This window comes from Ochotona princeps, chromosome 2 (assembly GCF_030435755.1).
Source record: "Ochotona princeps isolate mOchPri1 chromosome 2, mOchPri1.hap1, whole genome shotgun sequence".
Lineage (NCBI taxonomy): Eukaryota > Metazoa > Chordata > Mammalia > Lagomorpha > Ochotonidae > Ochotona > Ochotona princeps.
In genome coordinates, this window is record NC_080833.1 from 106,440,000 (window position 1) to 106,456,638 (window position 16,639).

Below are 16,639 nucleotides of genomic sequence, written 5' to 3' on the forward strand. Positions count from 1 at the left end.
AGGCCACAAGCAGGGAGCTGGATGGGAAGTGGAGCTGCCGGGATTAGAACCGGCGCCCATATGGGATCCTGGGGCTTTCAAGGTGAGGACTTTAGCCGCTAGGCCATGCCGCCGGGCCCTCAACACAAATCTTGTCTTCTGCCTGCAGCTGGACACAACTGCGAGGAGCCCACATACATCTCAGGAGTCTGACTGGGTTAAAAGTTCAGAAGGTGGGAGGTGAACCCCTGGTGTCGTGGTCCGAAGTCAGCAGTTGCTTCATCAGGAACTGGGAGGGTCCGATGCAGTGTGGATATCGCCAGGAGGTTTATTTTGAACTTTTGTTGGGATCAGGTTTTACAAATAAGACTAAAATACAAAACAGGAGATGAGTGTAAGTCAGCTGGCTTCCATCTGGTGGGATGATTCCAAACACACAAAATGGGTTTTTGAAACATTCAGTTTGTACCTTCCGTCTATCTGCCCACTCTTATTTTTAGCCAAATTAAGAATTAATTTTAGCCAAATTAAGAATTAATGTCTGACTACCACAGCACAGTACTACCTTCATTAAGGGAGGAGAACCAGGACTGGGGAACTAGATCCTCAACTACTTGTCTACGTCATGGTTCATGACTACCTCCACGCTCACACCCGAACCATCTGGTACCTGTGTGATACTGAAATGTTTAGTGAGACGGGAATTAAAACAACTATAGTCAGAAATGTAGTGTACTGGCTACGGACTCAACTTATTCAACTCATTCACACTCTCCTTCTTGTTCCTTTTATTCATTCCTGCAAACAGCTGTTATTCCAGGGGAAAGTGATTTTCTCAAAGACAAACAAAACAAAACAAAACAAAACAAAAACCTCACAAAGGGAACAATTTAAATAAATGCTACTATGCTTATCCATTTAAAAAGACAGATTTCTTGGAAAGGCAGTTACTCACAGACAGGTCTTTGCTGCCTCCCTTCCCAAATGGCCAGGGCGGGGTCAGGCCAGAACCGGAAGCCTGAACCTCCACTGGGTCTCCCATGAGGGCAGCAGGGCCCCAGGGCTGGGACACCTTCTGCTGTTTTAGCAGGAAGCTGGACTGGATGCGACATTTCAGCGTGGGATGCCAGTGTCCCAAGTGGCAGCTTAACTCACAGCATCAAAACTCTGGCACCTGTTTTTCATTTTTTCATTCTTTCCATTTTTTTCTCTTGACAAATTCACAAGGAATACACTAATCATTTCCGTGTCTCCTCCGTCACTCTGCTTTTCAAATAAATAAATCTAAAAACTCTCTTCACAAAACCCTAGGTCACAGTTACCTATAAGCAGATAGCTTGGATGCAAATCATAATTAGGCAGGGATAAAATACACTTAAGATTCTTGAGTTTTTAATTCGATGGTAGGTCCCAGGGCATTTGCTTGTTACAGAATTGTAAAGATAAACATACTAGAGCCATCATTCAATGGTGAGATAGGTGGGTACCTCATCTTACATCAGAGTGCCTGGGTTCAATTCCTGGCTCTCGCTTTTGACTCCAACTTCTTGATCATGCAAATCCTGGCAGGTGGAAGTAATGGCTCAAGTAGTTCAGTCGTGGCGGGTTGGTGTTGTGGCGTAGTGGGTAAGGCTGCTGCTTATGATTCTGGCATACGGGCACTGGTTAGTGTTCCAGCTGCTCCACTTCCTATCTAGCTCCCTGCTAACAGCCTGGGGAAAGCAGAGAAATGGGGCCAATGTCTAGGCCTCTGCTACCCTGGGTGAGGCTCCTGGCTCCGGGGTTTGGCCAGCCCAGTCTTGGCCACTGTAGCTATCTGGTGAGTGAACCGGCAGATGGAAGATTTCTCTTGCTTTCCCTCTCTCTTCATAATCCAGACCTCCAAATAATTAAATAAGCAATAAAAAGAGGTAGCTGGATCCCTTTCACCCTTGTGGGGGACCTGGATTAAGTTACTGGCTCCTGGCTTCAGCCTGGCCCAGCCCACATAAGGTGGGCATTTGGGGAGTTAACCAGCGGATGGAAGCCCCATCTGTCTCTCTGCCTCTTAAAACAAATATATAGGGCCCGGCGGTGTGGCCTGGCGGCTGAGGTCCTCGCCTTGAAGGCCCCGGGATCCCGTATGGGCGCTGGTTCTAATCCCGGCAGCTCCATTTCCCATCCAGCTCCCTGCTTGTGGCCTGGGAAAGCAGTTGAGGACGGCCCAATGCATTGGGACACTGCACCCGCATGGGAGACCCGGAAGAGGTTCCAGGTTCCCGGCTTCAGATCGGCGCGCATTGGCCCGTTGCGGCTCACTTGGGGAGTGAATCATCGGACGGAAGATCTTTCTCTCTGTCTCTCCTCCTCTCTGTATATCTGGCTGTAATAAAAAAAATGAATAAATCTTTAAAAAAAATATATATAAGTGAACAAATACATATTATCAGTTATGTATAGTGACTATATTACTATTTTAGGATTATGATTAATGTAGGGGCCAGCATTGAGGCTTGCAGGGTTAATCTGCAGTCTGCACCCCCCTTGGCCCTGGTTTGTGTCACATCTCTACTTCTGATCCAGGACTATGATTTAAAGAATTTTTCAAAAAAAAGATTTATGTATTTTCATTGCAAAGTCAGATATACAGAGAGGAGGAGAGACAGAGAGGAAGATCTTCCGTCCGATGATTCACTCCTCAAGCTGCTGCAATGGCCAGAGCTATGCTGACCCGAAAGCAGAAGCCAGGAGCTCTTCCAGGTCTCCCACGCGGGTGCAGGGTCCCAAATCTTTGGGCCGTCCTCGACTGCTTTCCCAGGCCACAAGCAAGGAGCTGGATGGGAAGCGGGGCTGCTGGGATTAGAACTGACACCCATATAGAATCCCGGCATATTCAAGGTGAGGACTTTAACCACTAGGCTACGATACCAGGCTCAACTTTGGCTTTCAAATGAATAAACCTTGAACAAAACATGTATGTCCAATGTATCCAGTTCCCACTTAATATCAATTCATTCTATTCCCCCTCCCCACTTCTATGACTCCCCTCTTCTTTTATTTTTTTTATTTTTTAATTTTATTATTTTTTCCCATTAATTACAATGTATTACGCGACACAATTTCATAGGTACTGGGATTCTCCCCCCTTCACCCCAAACCCTCCCCCCCAGTGGATTCCTCCATCCTGATACATAGCCACAGCTCAAGTTCTGCTGGGATTCCTTCATTGCAAGCATATACCATACATAGAGTCCAGCATCCCATTGTCCAAATTTCAACGACCTCTTAGGGAGGCCCTCTCAGGTCCGAAGGCAGAGCCAGCAGAGTGTCATCCCGATCAACCAGAAGCTCCAACATATCATCAGCAACAATCCAGGTGTGATGAGGCTGGTGCAGAGTCCACTGACTGATTTAGACCATCATAGCGTCTCCCCTTGTCCAGTATTTCGCTGCCAACATATAACTGAGGTGGTTGATTGATCTATTCCATCTTCCGTCTTTTCTTGGTTAATGTTCTGATTCCTCCATTATGATTAAGGGAGTTCCCAGAGAAACTTTGAGGTGTTCCCAGACCAGGTTCCTACATGTACTAGTAAGCACAGTGCCCGCCACAATCCATCACGCCATCAGCTGGTGGCTGCAACTGCTGGATTGGTTCTATTCTCAGCCCTGACCTCCACTGGAACCAATGAGTACTGCAGCCCATCCTGGTTCTGGCCATCACACACTCATCCTTCACTTAAACCAGTGGGAGGTGTGCTGGTTGGGTGCTGCATTCCTAACCGGCACAGGCAGCCTTGCCTTGGCATTTTGTATTGTATACTTTTTTTTTTTATTATCGCAACCGAACCTGGCCAGACCCCTGCACAGCTCCAGTGCACAGACTTGCCAGTGGATAATGCGAGCTAACTCAGCCTGGTCCGCCCCCAACCTGAGCCAATGTATGCAAGTGGGTTACTTTCCAACGCCTCTTCTGGGTTGTTTACCTCCTTGCTTCCTGCGTTTATTTGTAGGGTCAGTGTCCTGTCAGAGGAACTGTTCAGATTCCTCCATCAGACCCCTTCCTGGTGTCAGGCTTCACGCATACCAGCAGTTCCTTGGGCCAGCACCGCTCTTCGACCCATTCTGGTTCCTGCTGTTGGAAGTTTCAGCCCAGCCACGGCTCGTTCATACCCACATATAGCTCTTATATGGCTCAGTTGGGGTTGAAACCTAGCCGAGTCCGTCCCACGTCTACCCTGGTCCTCCGGAGCACCAAACTGTGCTGCGGTCTAACCTGGCACGGTGTGTCAAGTCCAAATCCAAATTTATGCCAAGGGATTACAACTGTGACCCGACCAGAACTCAGCCCCCTTCCAGTTCCTGCGTTCCTTAGTGGTAGACTTCACCCAGCCAAGGCCTCCCCCAAGCTCCCCAACCAGGCCTGTTCCCAGCCAGTATTAAGTATGCCACTGGTTGCTCTGCATCAGCTCAGCGCGCCCCATAGACTGTCATACCTCCTGCATTGTCTCCACAGGCCCTCCTAAACCATCCAGTGGGGTCAGAATTTCCACAGGGATTGGTCCACACAGCCTGACACATTCTAACCCAGGGGATGGTTCTCGAATGCCAGTCAATGTCATGGTCTTGCCTACTGTGACCCCTCTGCTAATACATCATCCTATTAGGCAATGGGGACATCCTGCTGGACAAGCCCGTAATTTTGCTTTTAAATGAACTGGTGATTGGCAATCTGCACTATAAAGTGAGTACAGGATCATCAGAGGAAGATTTACTGCCATTGAGAATCTATAGGATTGATACACGTCCCCAGAGCACTGTGGGTTCAGCCTGGAGCCATTCATGCAGTATATCAAAGAATCCAAACTCCAGAACTCCCTGGCCGAGCGGCCAGCAGGTATAGCCTGGCGCCAAAAGGAGCACTGGCCGCCCGGGAGTCGCTCAGCCCATGTACCTGGGTGTGCTGTGCTGGAGATGGGGTGAACCCAAGCCCCCGGGCAGCTCAGATCTCAGCCCCACCCCCCGGCTCCTCCTCCAGCTGCCTCCGCGTGGCTCGCTGGGGACATCCAGATCAGCTTCTCAGGACCCTAGGACCCACCCTCCCGGCCCAAAAGAGGGCAGTCAACCAAGAATCCCAGCAAATCTGGAAGACGCCCGACTCCCCTCTTCTAACAGTGTTAATCGGTGGGCTGTCATTTCTGCCAGCCCCAGGATACTTCACCCTCAATCTAGCAGGGCTCTGACACCCGGGCCACTCTTTGTGGGATGCCCTGCGAATGGCCACTTCTCCGTGTGAAGACCTTCCTCACGCCACTCAGGCTCTGACTGCTGAGTCACTCTGCTCATTCCTGGGCCTAGCTCACTCAGTTCTTCCACATAATGGCCTTTCGAAATAACTAGGCGGGAAGAAATCAAGGATGAAAGGAAAAGAGGAAGACAATGGGGAGAGAACAGGGTGACCTTCTTCTACAGCAGTGATAATAGTCTTGCATCCTGTATTTCATTCCCATCTTAATGAGAAACCTCCACATCAAGGTTCCCTGTTCTTACTCATGGCACCACAACATTGTTCATGACATCATACCCCACCCAGTGTATTGTTCATGACATCATACCCCACCCAGTGTATCCCTAGACGGTGTTCTTTAACCAGTCTCTTACTGATGAATACCTGTATTTTGTCAATCTTCTGCTATTGCAAACAATATTGCAATTCATATCACTGAAATGCTATAGGAATCTAACACACTGTAATCCTGTACCTGTTAGTGGTCCTATAGCGTAAGGTCCTGGAAATGGGCTAATGGGTATATAACTTTGCAATTGTATCAGACACTGTCCAGTAAACATTTGTCAGCAATATATGAGAGGTCTTCAAAAAGTTCATGAAAAAACTATATATAGTTTCAAAATTTTTTTTGCCCGAAAATAAACTTATTTTAAAAACATGAACTTTCTGAAGCACCCTTGCACAAAAAAATAGCTTTAATTTGTGCGACAGGGAATTGGCAATTTCTGGGCACACGTAGGTTATAAATCAAACCAAACTGAAATAAAAAGCTCTGAACCAAATAAAAACAAAGCCCTCACCAACCCCAACCCCAATCCCAAAGAGGGGTCGTGGCGGCTCCTTACGTGTCGCTTCTGAGTAGAGGGTCTTGTTGTCAACACTCCGAATATCGCAGGAAATGAAATATTTTCTCCCTTCAATTTTATCAATTTGGCAGTTTATCACAACAACAGAATAAAGGGGGATGGGTCTGTAGAAAGAAAAATAAAAACCAAAAAACGATGGTCTAGTCAGGGCTACCGGAACGTTGAGAAATGACAATGTACGTGACTGGGGTGGAAGTCTTTATCTGGTGTCACTGCCTCGGGTGCTCCGTCTCACGGTCTCTCGCGGCCCCCTCCCCCCAGCCTTGGTGCTCTCAGGCACCCCGGCCGAGGCCCTTCCGGGCTTGCTGTAAAGACATCAGCAGGGACTCTGGCTCTGTGACAGAACAGCTGAGTCTGTGCAGATCCAGGGTGAAGGGGGCCGACATCTTGGAGTGGGTTTAGTGTCTGGCTGTTCCAGCCATTTGGGAGTGAACCAACCTTGTAACTTTGCCTTGCAAATAAGTAAATAAATCAGAAAAAAATAAGAAAAAATGATTACAGAACATTCGATTATCACAAAGGTTTCTCTATCACTAACATCATTTTTTGACTATTCTGTTATCTCAACTTTTTCATTTTTAAAGCATTTATTTTTTGGAGAGTCAGAATTGCAGAGATCTTCCATGTGCTAGTTCATTCCTCAGATGGCTACAACAGCCAGTGCTGCACCTGGCAGGAGCCAGGAGCTTCCTCCTGGTCTTCCACGTGGGTGGCAGGGACCTAAACACTGGAGCCATTAGCTACTGCTTTTTCCAGGCCAGGAATAGGGAGCTGGATGGAAAGTGGAGCAGCTGGGACATGAACCAGCACCCATATGGGATCCAACTTCACAGATGGCAGTTTTACCTGCTAGGCCACAACATTGGTCCCTTTAGCTAATAATTAGTTTTTGCCTAAAGTACTTTTCTTTCCCTTTACATTTTTCTGTGGTTGTGTTTTAAATCTTTCATACAAATCATTTCTAATTTTTCACATGTTAAAATGTACTTCTGTCATCTTCCTTTGAACAGCCGATCGGGTCCATCTGTACTGAGTGTTACTAATGACTTACTTAGACTTGCCCGTGTTACCTTGCTTTAGCTATTTCATTCACTTTTTCCAATCCATACTCTCCTCCCCCTCTCCCATACTTGTTAAAAATCTGTGCTTTTCCCATTTACTTATTCATTTGGTCTTTAATCTTTTAGTGTTTTGGGCATTAGTTATATCTTCCTTGCCTCCTAATCACACTCACTTGCTGCAGGAAGCTGTGAGGCTGCTTGAGCACTGACGGCTAACTCTGTTCACCCTTTCCCCAACATGCTCCTGTGGTCAGTGAGTCAGCTGTCCTGTTGCTCTTCCTCACAATGGCCGGAGCTGAGCCAACCTGAAGCCAGGAGCAAGGAGCTTCCTCCAGGTCTCCCACGCGGGTGCAGAGTCCCAAGGCTTTGGGCCGTCCTCAACTGCTTTCCCAGGCCACAAGCAGGGAGCTGGATGGGAAGTGAGGCCACCAGGATTAGAACATATGGGATCCTGGCACGTGTAAGGCGAGGACTTTAGCCGCTAGGCCCTTGTGCTGGGCTCCATGTTTATCAATTTATTTGCTCACTATCTCGTCTCTCACCCTCCTTCCCGTTGGGCCTACTTTCCTTCAAGCTGAAGTACATTTTTTTCCCCAAGATTTATTTTACTTGAAAGTTGGAATTACAGAATGAGAAAGAGTGAGTGAGACATATTCCATCTACAGTTTACTCCCCAAATGGCCATGATAGCCTGAGCGGGGCTGGTCTGAGCCAGGAGCCAGGGGCCAGGAGCTCCTTCTAAGTCTGCCATGCGGGCGCAGAGGCCCAGCTTGGGTCATGCTCTGCTGTTCTCTCAGGCCTTCAACAGAGAGCTCCATCAGAACCGGAGCAGCTGAACCATGTATGGGGTTCCACAAGTAGAGGATTAGTCTGCAATGGCACTGGGCCGCCACCCCCAAGCACACTCTTCAGTAAATTCCCTGAGTGCTGGCCTGTAAACTTTCTCCATGGTATTGACAATAAAACACGGTATTTTGCCCACATTTTGAACTCTAGTTTTACCGAGAGCAGATCCCAGGATGACAGGTTTCTTTGAGTATTCTAAATATATTTTACTGTTTTCTACATTCCACTACTGCTATTATGAGGTTTATTGCTAATACTATGACGCTCTCTTGCATCTAAGAAGCAGGACTGGAGAATGAAGATGGCGGCATAGGGTAAGTACACGTTTAAACGGACAGAAAAACACTTAATCAGGATGAAGCAGAGAGGATATATTTCAGGAAATAGGAAAGGACACAACAACAACAGAGGGGTACCTGGAGACTGACAGACACAGTAAAGCAGCGGACACAACGGTGTGGTGTTGCAGTGACTGATACTCCAGTGGCATTCAGCTAATGGCGATCTGAACTCCACCAGCAACCAGGTGGGAAGGGACTTTCACTGGGAGCTTGGGAGGTGAGCCCAAAGAACTGTCCGTCCTGCTGGTCCCTTTGATTTGACCAGGAGCAGAGACAGAGCAGCAGATCCCAGATGGACAGTGCGAGAACAGGGTGGATTTCACAGCCCAGTCAGCCCCCTAGAGCTGAATTGGGAGCCATTCTGCGTAAGGAGGCAAAGGCAAGGGAAAGGACTGAGCATACGCTGAGCTGGGAGTGAGTCCATTTCTGATTTGGTGAACTGCAATGACGTGGCATTCTACAGGTTCCACCTGGGGCAGGTCTGGGTAGCCCTCGGATCTGACGGTCAGCAAATCAAGAACTGTAGTAGTGGTACGTCAGGTGACATTTAGCGCACTGTGGCAATAGCTTTAGGACTGCAGGGACAACAGTGAACTGAGCATGTGCTGAGCTCATGAGAACTCACTGAGGTCCGTGGATTGTACTGGTCTCGCAGGAAAATAATACCGACTGTGGCAACGTATGGGTCAAATAGGTCCATGTAGCACCCAGACCTAACATCCAACAGGTTCCGAGAAGATCAGTGCCACCAACAACCTAACTATTTAGGACACCTAGTGCCTCTCTAATCCTGGGACCTGCTCCAACCGGAAGTGGGAGAAAGGTTGCAGAGACAAAGGTGCAGCCTCAGCACAGTATCACAGGAGGTAGAGAGTGGTGAGCCAAGAGTTGGGGCTGTGGAGACCACGGTGGAAATCTAACATAAGAACCCAGACTTGGAACTCGTTGGAGGTTGTGGCACAAGTGGCCGCAAGCAAAAAGTTGTGTACCAACTGCAATAAGTAAAATCGCATTGTAGACCTGTGGGTGACAAAGCTTAGAAATCTGCCCCAAGGAGAAGACTCTGCTAACCAGAAGTACAATGACCAATAGCAAAAGAAGAGACAGGTACAATGAATATTACTGAAAACTCCCCTGCAAAGGAGCAAAACCCTATGCCAACCTCAGAGTTAACTGAGGAAGACATCGAGAAAATGGGGGACACAGAATCCATAAAACTCATTTTAAAGCTTCTGATCAGAAATGAGAAGCTCATGCAAGAGTTCAAAGAATTTAAGGAAGCAATAAAGCAAATCAAGGCTGATATATCAGAAATGAAGAATACAGTGCAGCAAATTAAAAGTACAGTGGAGAGTCTCCAAAATAGAATGAAGCAAGCAGAAGAAAGAATCTCAAAATTGGAAGATATTTCCTGTCACCAGGGGGAAGCAAACAAAAAGCTGGAAGCAGAACTGGATCAGGCCAAGAAAAGTAGTCAAGAATTGAAAGACACTATTAAGAGGCCAAATATGAGTTATGGGCATCCCAGAAGGTACAGAAAGAGAAGCTGAGTTTGCAAATGTATTTAATGAAATAATAAAGGAAAATTTCCCTAATGTGGAGAAAGAATTGGGAAACAACATCCAGGAGGGGCACAGAACTCCCAACAGGCTTGATCAAAAGCAATCTTCACCAAGACACATGATTTTCAAGCTCTCTTCAGTTGAACATAAGGAAAAGATCCTTAAATGTGCACGTGAAAAAAATCAATTGACATATAAAGAAATGCCAATTAAACTCACAGGAGATCTCTCACAGGAAACTCTACAGGCAAGAAGAGAATAGAGCGACACATTCCAGATTCTAAAAGAAAAAAATTGTTGGCCCAGAAAAGCTTTCCTTTGTCTTTGAAAATGAAATAAAATTCTTCCACAGTCAAGAAAAGTTAAAAGGATATGCCTCTTCCAAACCTGCCCTACAAATGATACTTAAAGATGTTCTCTTGACAGAGAAGAGGAATAGCACCAAACAAAACCAAAGGCAAATGGGAAGAACATCCCAGTGACAACAGAAGACTAAACCAATGAACAACCCATTCCTAAAATGACAGGACCAAAGTACCACCCATACATATTAAACTCTGAATGTAAATGGCTTAAGCTCAATCAAACATCATAGATTAGTAGACTGGATTAAAAAACAAAACCTATCTATTTATTGTCTAAAACAGACACACTTAGCTAACAAAAATCAGCGAAAACTATATCGCATGGGTTTTGTTGTTTTCTGTTAGTTTCATCTCTTCAAAACACTTTCTTCTGATTAAATCATTCAATGACTTGTAGATCATACAGTAGCATCATTTTCTTCAAGAAGGTTCTTGATTTTCATTTCTTCAGCTACATGTTAGGCATTTAGTAGCTGTTATTTAACTTCTTGGTGTTGTTAATTTCTTTTTTCTTTCTGATGTTGATTTTGTTTTGTGGCTTTTCATTTAAGAGGATGTATAGTAGCCGTGCAATGGTGTAGTAGCTGTGTAATGCTATTTAACTTCATGGCATTATAAATTTCTATTTTTCTTTCTATTGTTGATTTTGTATTATGACTTTTTATTTAAGGGGATGTACAGTAGCTGTGAAATGGAGACTAACATTCAGATGTGAGAATACAATGTGGTATGCATTTCTACTTCCAGACAAAGATGGACTTACAATGAAATGTTATTTGTAATTTTCACTATATCTTGACAATAGGATGCTGGACTCTGCCACTGTCCATGCCCGCAATGATGGACATATGACTGTGTATGAAGAACTATATGTTAGTAATGATATAGAGGAACTAGGTGGGAGGGAGGGAATTGGGGAGGGGATAAGGGAAATGCCAGGAGCCTATTGAACTCTATCATAAAATGATAATAATAATAATAATAATAAAATGTAAACAACAACAACAACACAATACCCACAACACAATAGATGCCCCCATAATTGGTTGTGAATAAATAAAATAGCAAGGTCAGGACCACAGGCCTAGAGCTAAAAAACAAAAAACAAAAAAAAAAGCAGGACTATCTTGCCCTTTGTCTGCCTTTAAAATTTTTTTGTTGGGCCCAGCGTGATAGCGTAGCAGTTAAAGTCCTCACCTTGAACGTGCCAGCCAGGAACTGGGCACCAGTTCATATCCTGGCAGCTCCACATCCCTTCTAGCTCCCTGCTTGTGGCCTGGGAAGGTAGTTGAGGATGGCCCTAAGGTTTGGGACCCTGCACCCGCGTGGGAGACCCGGAGGAGGCTCCTGGCTTCGGATCGGCTCAGCCCCAGCCATTGCAGTTACTTGGGGAGTGAATCTTCGGACGGAAGATCTTCCTCTCTGCCTCTCCTCCTTTCTGTATATCTGACTTTCCAATCAAAAATGTTTAAAAAATAAATACAATAAAATCTCTGTTGTCAGCACCCCACAATTTCTCTAGGTGTGGCTTATTTGCACTTATCTTTGTATGACATTTTGTGGTTTACGCATTTGTGGATTTTCTTTAATTCTAGAAGATGCTCAATCATTACTTCTTCAAATACTGGATCACTTTCATTTTTTTCCTCTTTTCTAGGGTTTTGACCAGAGCATGTTAGAATCTCTCCCTTGTCCTCTGTCGCTTGAGCTTTCTTTTACACATCCTCCACTCTCCTTTCCTTTTCTGCGTGCAGTGGATCAGGGCTACTTATTCCTCTCCTTCCTTTCACTGTTAAGACTTGATCTGAAGATAATCATTAAAAAAAATTCCCATTTAACAGTTAATTAACTATGGCCTTGGCAACACATCTCTAAGAAAAGTTTTATCTTCCGTGATTAGCAAATGAGAAAGCTGAGACCTACAGAGGGCGAGAAACACCGCCCAGGCCACGGCTCTGCGGTGCTGCACAGGTGGGTTCTAATCCACATAAACCGTCTGGAAGCTCTTCTCCTCATTTTGCATTTGATCTTGTTGTGTCAGCCCAGTGACTTCAGTGAGTTGGGCCTCGTGGAATCCCAGGAGATGGGTCTCAATGCACACTGCAACAAGGGCGCCAGGGACGGATTTAAGTGTTTTCACTATCATCACCGGCATAGAGGAGACGGACGGGATGGAGGCACCATGGAATGCCAGGAACTATCTTATAGATGCAATTTGAGGATTGATTTTGCTGTGAGATGATGAAAATAATGAGAACTCTGAAGAATCTAACTGAACTTTTAGTAAAAAAAAAATGCAAGATAGGATTTAATTGCACATTTTAGGTGGGAAAGCTTTCAGAATGTGGAAACCATTGGCTAACAAGCGGATTCCGTGCTACTGGACTGTTAAGTGAATTGCGTTTCTAGAACAGCGAAACAGAATAAAAAGCAACCTAAGCTCTCAAAATCAAACAAAAAAATAGCCTAAGGATTGCCTCATTCATCCTTTTCTCCTGAAGAAAACTAGTGAGTGTAGTTCTTAAAGCTTTGCTTTGAATCTGTGCAGTAGAGTAACATTTGGAATGTAACTTCTGTGTTTCCCACCCCATCTACCTGCAAGAACTCACTTGACTCTCAGGCCGGCACCATTCTGGCAGTGGTAAAACCTTCCCTCATCCACAAGATGGCGCAATTGCAGCAGGAAAATGAGAGGAAGCACTCATTTTGCAGCTTGCTTGTTTCCAGCCAGGAAAAGTTCGGGGCTCCTAGGTGGATAATTTCTTCAGTTCTGCATTTTTCTGTTTAAACAGACCTTGAATTTACTTACTGAGATGCTTTTACTTTTAAACAATTGCACTTGGATTTTTAAAAGTTATGATATTAGGGTCCATGGCAAACTTGTTGCTTTTTCTTTTGTGACTTCATGTTTTATTTTTTGAGAGTTTGTTTGGAGGTTCTATACCCTTGACTGAAGTCTGGTCCTCCTCTAGCGGGGAAGGTCATCCTCTCTGAGCATGCAGCTTTGGGAGGGAGCACACGGAGTGGTGAGGGAGGAGGGGGACACTTGCCTAGCCTGCCAGATCAGCCGAATCGACCCTGGCGATCCGTGGGGAGACGGATGTCGCGGCCAGATCGCCCTCACATCCAAACTTTTACTTCTTTAAACATTTCATACTTCACTGTTTCGTCGCGAATTTCAATTAGATTATCATAGTATATTGATTTCCTAGAGATCTAAATCTCATTGTTTCTGCTCTCACTTATGACTGATTTTCGTGTGTGTGTGTGTGTGTGTGTGTGTGCACACGCTGTAGGATCTGCCTTGGAAGGAGCCATGTCTTGCAGCATTTCCTGCATGGAGAGATCTATTCCAGAGCTTCCCACCTGGTCACAGAGACCTGAGCCTTCAGCCGGCTCAGCACTACTAGCGAGGCGTCAGTGTAAGCCAAGTAAAATATCAGACATAGGCAAAGATGACAAGTTTGCCTAATTTTTTAAAAAAAGGATTTATGTGAAAGAGTGACAGCGAGCACATGAGAGAGCCAGAAAGAGAGAGAGCTGCTCATCTGCTGGTTCACTTCCCAAACGGCCACAACAGCTGGGGTTTGGCCGGGCCAAAGCCAGACCCAGGAATAAAGGCCCGAGCCACGGCCTGCTGCCAGGCATACTGGCAGGCAGCCGCATGGAAAGCAGGGTAGCTGGACTATGAACTGGTGCTCTGACACGGGATGAGGGCACCACAGGCAGCAGCTCACCCCACGGCAACACTGCCGAGCCTGACTCCAACTAACCCTAAACTCAACTGAACTGCTATCAAAATCAAACTTTTCTTTCAGACTCTAACATTCACCTGGTTCATTCAAGTGATACATAAAGGTGACTGATGAGACAATCAGTGCAATGACAGTCTGTCCAAGAAGTTAAAAACCTAAGGCTCAAGTGCAGATTGGGAGAATAACATCAACATCACCGAGACCACTTGTGACAGTCCTCCAGCTAACTTCACCCGCAATGGGGGAAGACTGAATTCTCCGGAAAGATCAGAAACAAGACAAAGATGCCTGCTTTGTTGTCTTTAACAGGAAGTGACAGCCAGGGAAATTGCCCAAGAAAAAGAAACAAAAGGTAACCAGATTGGAAAGAAGGAAAAGAAACGCTCTGTTTCTAGATGACAGCTTACATATAGAAAACGCAATGGGGCCACAAAAATCAATAGAATAAATGAACTCAACCAAGTTAGGGATATAAATCAGCACACAAAAACTCAGTTTCACTGCTGTACACTAATAAAGAACAATCCAAAAAGGATGTTTGGGAAACAATTCCATTTACAATAGCATTAGAAAGGATAAGATACTTAGAATAAAAAAATAAAGATGTGAAAGTCTGGTACGCTGAGCACTGGTCAAAAACGGAAGCAGGTAAAGATAGCAAGACATGCCACGAGGACGGATTAGAAGATAATACAGTTAAAGGGTCCACAGTGCTTAAAAAGCAATCTAGATGCAAGGTAATTCAAAACCTCCACAGCATTCCCCTCCATACAAATAGAACACTATTCTGCTGTTAAAAAAAAAAAAAAAAAAAGGAAGGCAATTTGGGCACAGGGTTAAACCTTGAGGACATCATCCAAGTGAAATAAAGCAGCTATAAAAACCAAAGATGGGATGATGCAACCCGTGCGAAGTAACTGTGTGTAAATACAAGACACAGGCATGTGAGAAGGAGGCATCAGTGTGACCTCACGACCTCAGGAAACATGGGGAACTTTCCAGCTCTGACATGGAAATGACTTGGCGCGAGGTCAAGCTGCTCAACGTGAGAACACACGTGACGTTATCCTAACACCGCTCTGGTCCTCAGCACGATCTTCCATTACAACAAACCAGAGGTCTTTGTACAGCAGCTATTTCATGTCTGGGCACAGTTGTGCTAGCAACAAAAGCAAGTGTATCAACACCAAGCAGCTAATGCTTATTGACTCCTTGTTACGTGGCCAGATTCTGTTGTTCTTTCCATGGGTTAATTCATTCACTGTTCTCAAGGACCCTGAGTGCAGGTATTGCTACCATCCTCTTTTACAAGATTAGGCAATTGAAGCACAGAGGTAACGGACTTCTTTAAGAAGCTGGGCCCAGAGTGATGGCTCAATGGCTAAATCCTCATCTTGCAAGTGCCAGGATCCCAAATGGGCTCCGGTTAGTGTCCCAGCTGTTCCACTTCCCATCCAGCTCCCTGCTTGTTGCCTGGGAAGGCAGTCGAGGACAGCCCAAAGACTTGGGACCCTGCACTCATGAGAGAGACTAGAAAAAAGCTCCTGGCTTTGGATTGGCTCAGCTCTGGCTATATATCTGATTTTCCTTTTCAATATAAATACATCTTATTTAAAAAAAAAATCACACAGCTAAGAAAGTCGGGGGCAGACCAGGGCTGGCCGGGCCAGCTGGGTCACAGCACCCGTCAGCATATGTGAGAATTGGGCTTGGGAGTAATCCAGGTTGTAGGGTAGCCCTAACCAGACCACAGCACCTGCTGGTGTGCATAACTGGGATGGGGGTGGGCCAGGCCAGGTTAGCCACAGCATCCACAGGCAGCCGTGACAGTCAGGACTGGGTGAAAGTCAGCCCACTGGTAAGGTATGGCTTCTTTGGGGTTGCTCCACTAGGCTGTAGCACAGCGGGTCCTGGAAATGGGCTGTGCCGGACTGGGGCATAGTATGAGAGGGCTGGGGCTGGGACTGCCTGGTAGCTGCACCCTACGATATGTATACTGGCTGGTGTAGGGGACGGGCCGAACTTGACCCTGCACCGACTGGTGCACATGGGAGCCAGGTTTGAGGACCCCTTAGACAGGGTTTCTTAGAAGTCTCCCCAACTGGACCACTGTGCTTGAACCCCATCCTCAGTGAAAGTCACAGGTATGTGAGGTCTGACCCCTGAGCACCTGATGCAGGACTGGGCCACGTTGGTTGCTGACTTCTGTGCATACTCAGACGCACAGGAAAGACAAGATAGCTAGCTCATCTGACAACAGACGGCTCAAGAATCTCCTCAAAAGATGGCAAGCAGGACACGTTGAACACTCCTGGCCAGGCTTGCAGCAAGCTCCTATGTCTGTGGATGGATGCACTGAGGTAGACATGACCAGAGAGCCGACCTTCAAGGATTTCATATTTCTGGTTTAATGAAGAACAACTCAGAACAATCACCACCACTCAAGTATCACCCTCGAAACATTCCTTCCCAAATTGGGGTCTCCAAGGCAACATCAAATGATAGTCTCTGCCTGGGGTGCTGATGTAGTTTGGCAGCAGGCATCATTGCACTCACCCTGCACTCCCGCCCCACTCCAAAAGGAGAAAAGATGCA

General features: G+C 46.0%; 1 protein-coding gene across 1 annotated transcript in view; it reads right to left on the reverse strand.

Annotated features, from left to right (window-relative positions):
- Positions 1 to 234: 234 nt before the first annotated feature.
- THEM4 (thioesterase superfamily member 4) overlaps positions 235 to 16,639 on the reverse strand; it is a 32,318-nt gene continuing 15,913 nt past the window's right edge. Inside the window, exons 5-6 of the mRNA XM_058660285.1 lie at positions 6,094 to 6,218; positions 235 to 348 (exon numbers count right to left, since the gene is read on the reverse strand). Of these exons, the coding sequence (XP_058516268.1) occupies positions 308 to 348; positions 6,094 to 6,218 (166 nt within the window). The 3' untranslated portion in view covers positions 235 to 307. The remainder of the gene's footprint in view (positions 349 to 6,093; positions 6,219 to 16,639) is intronic.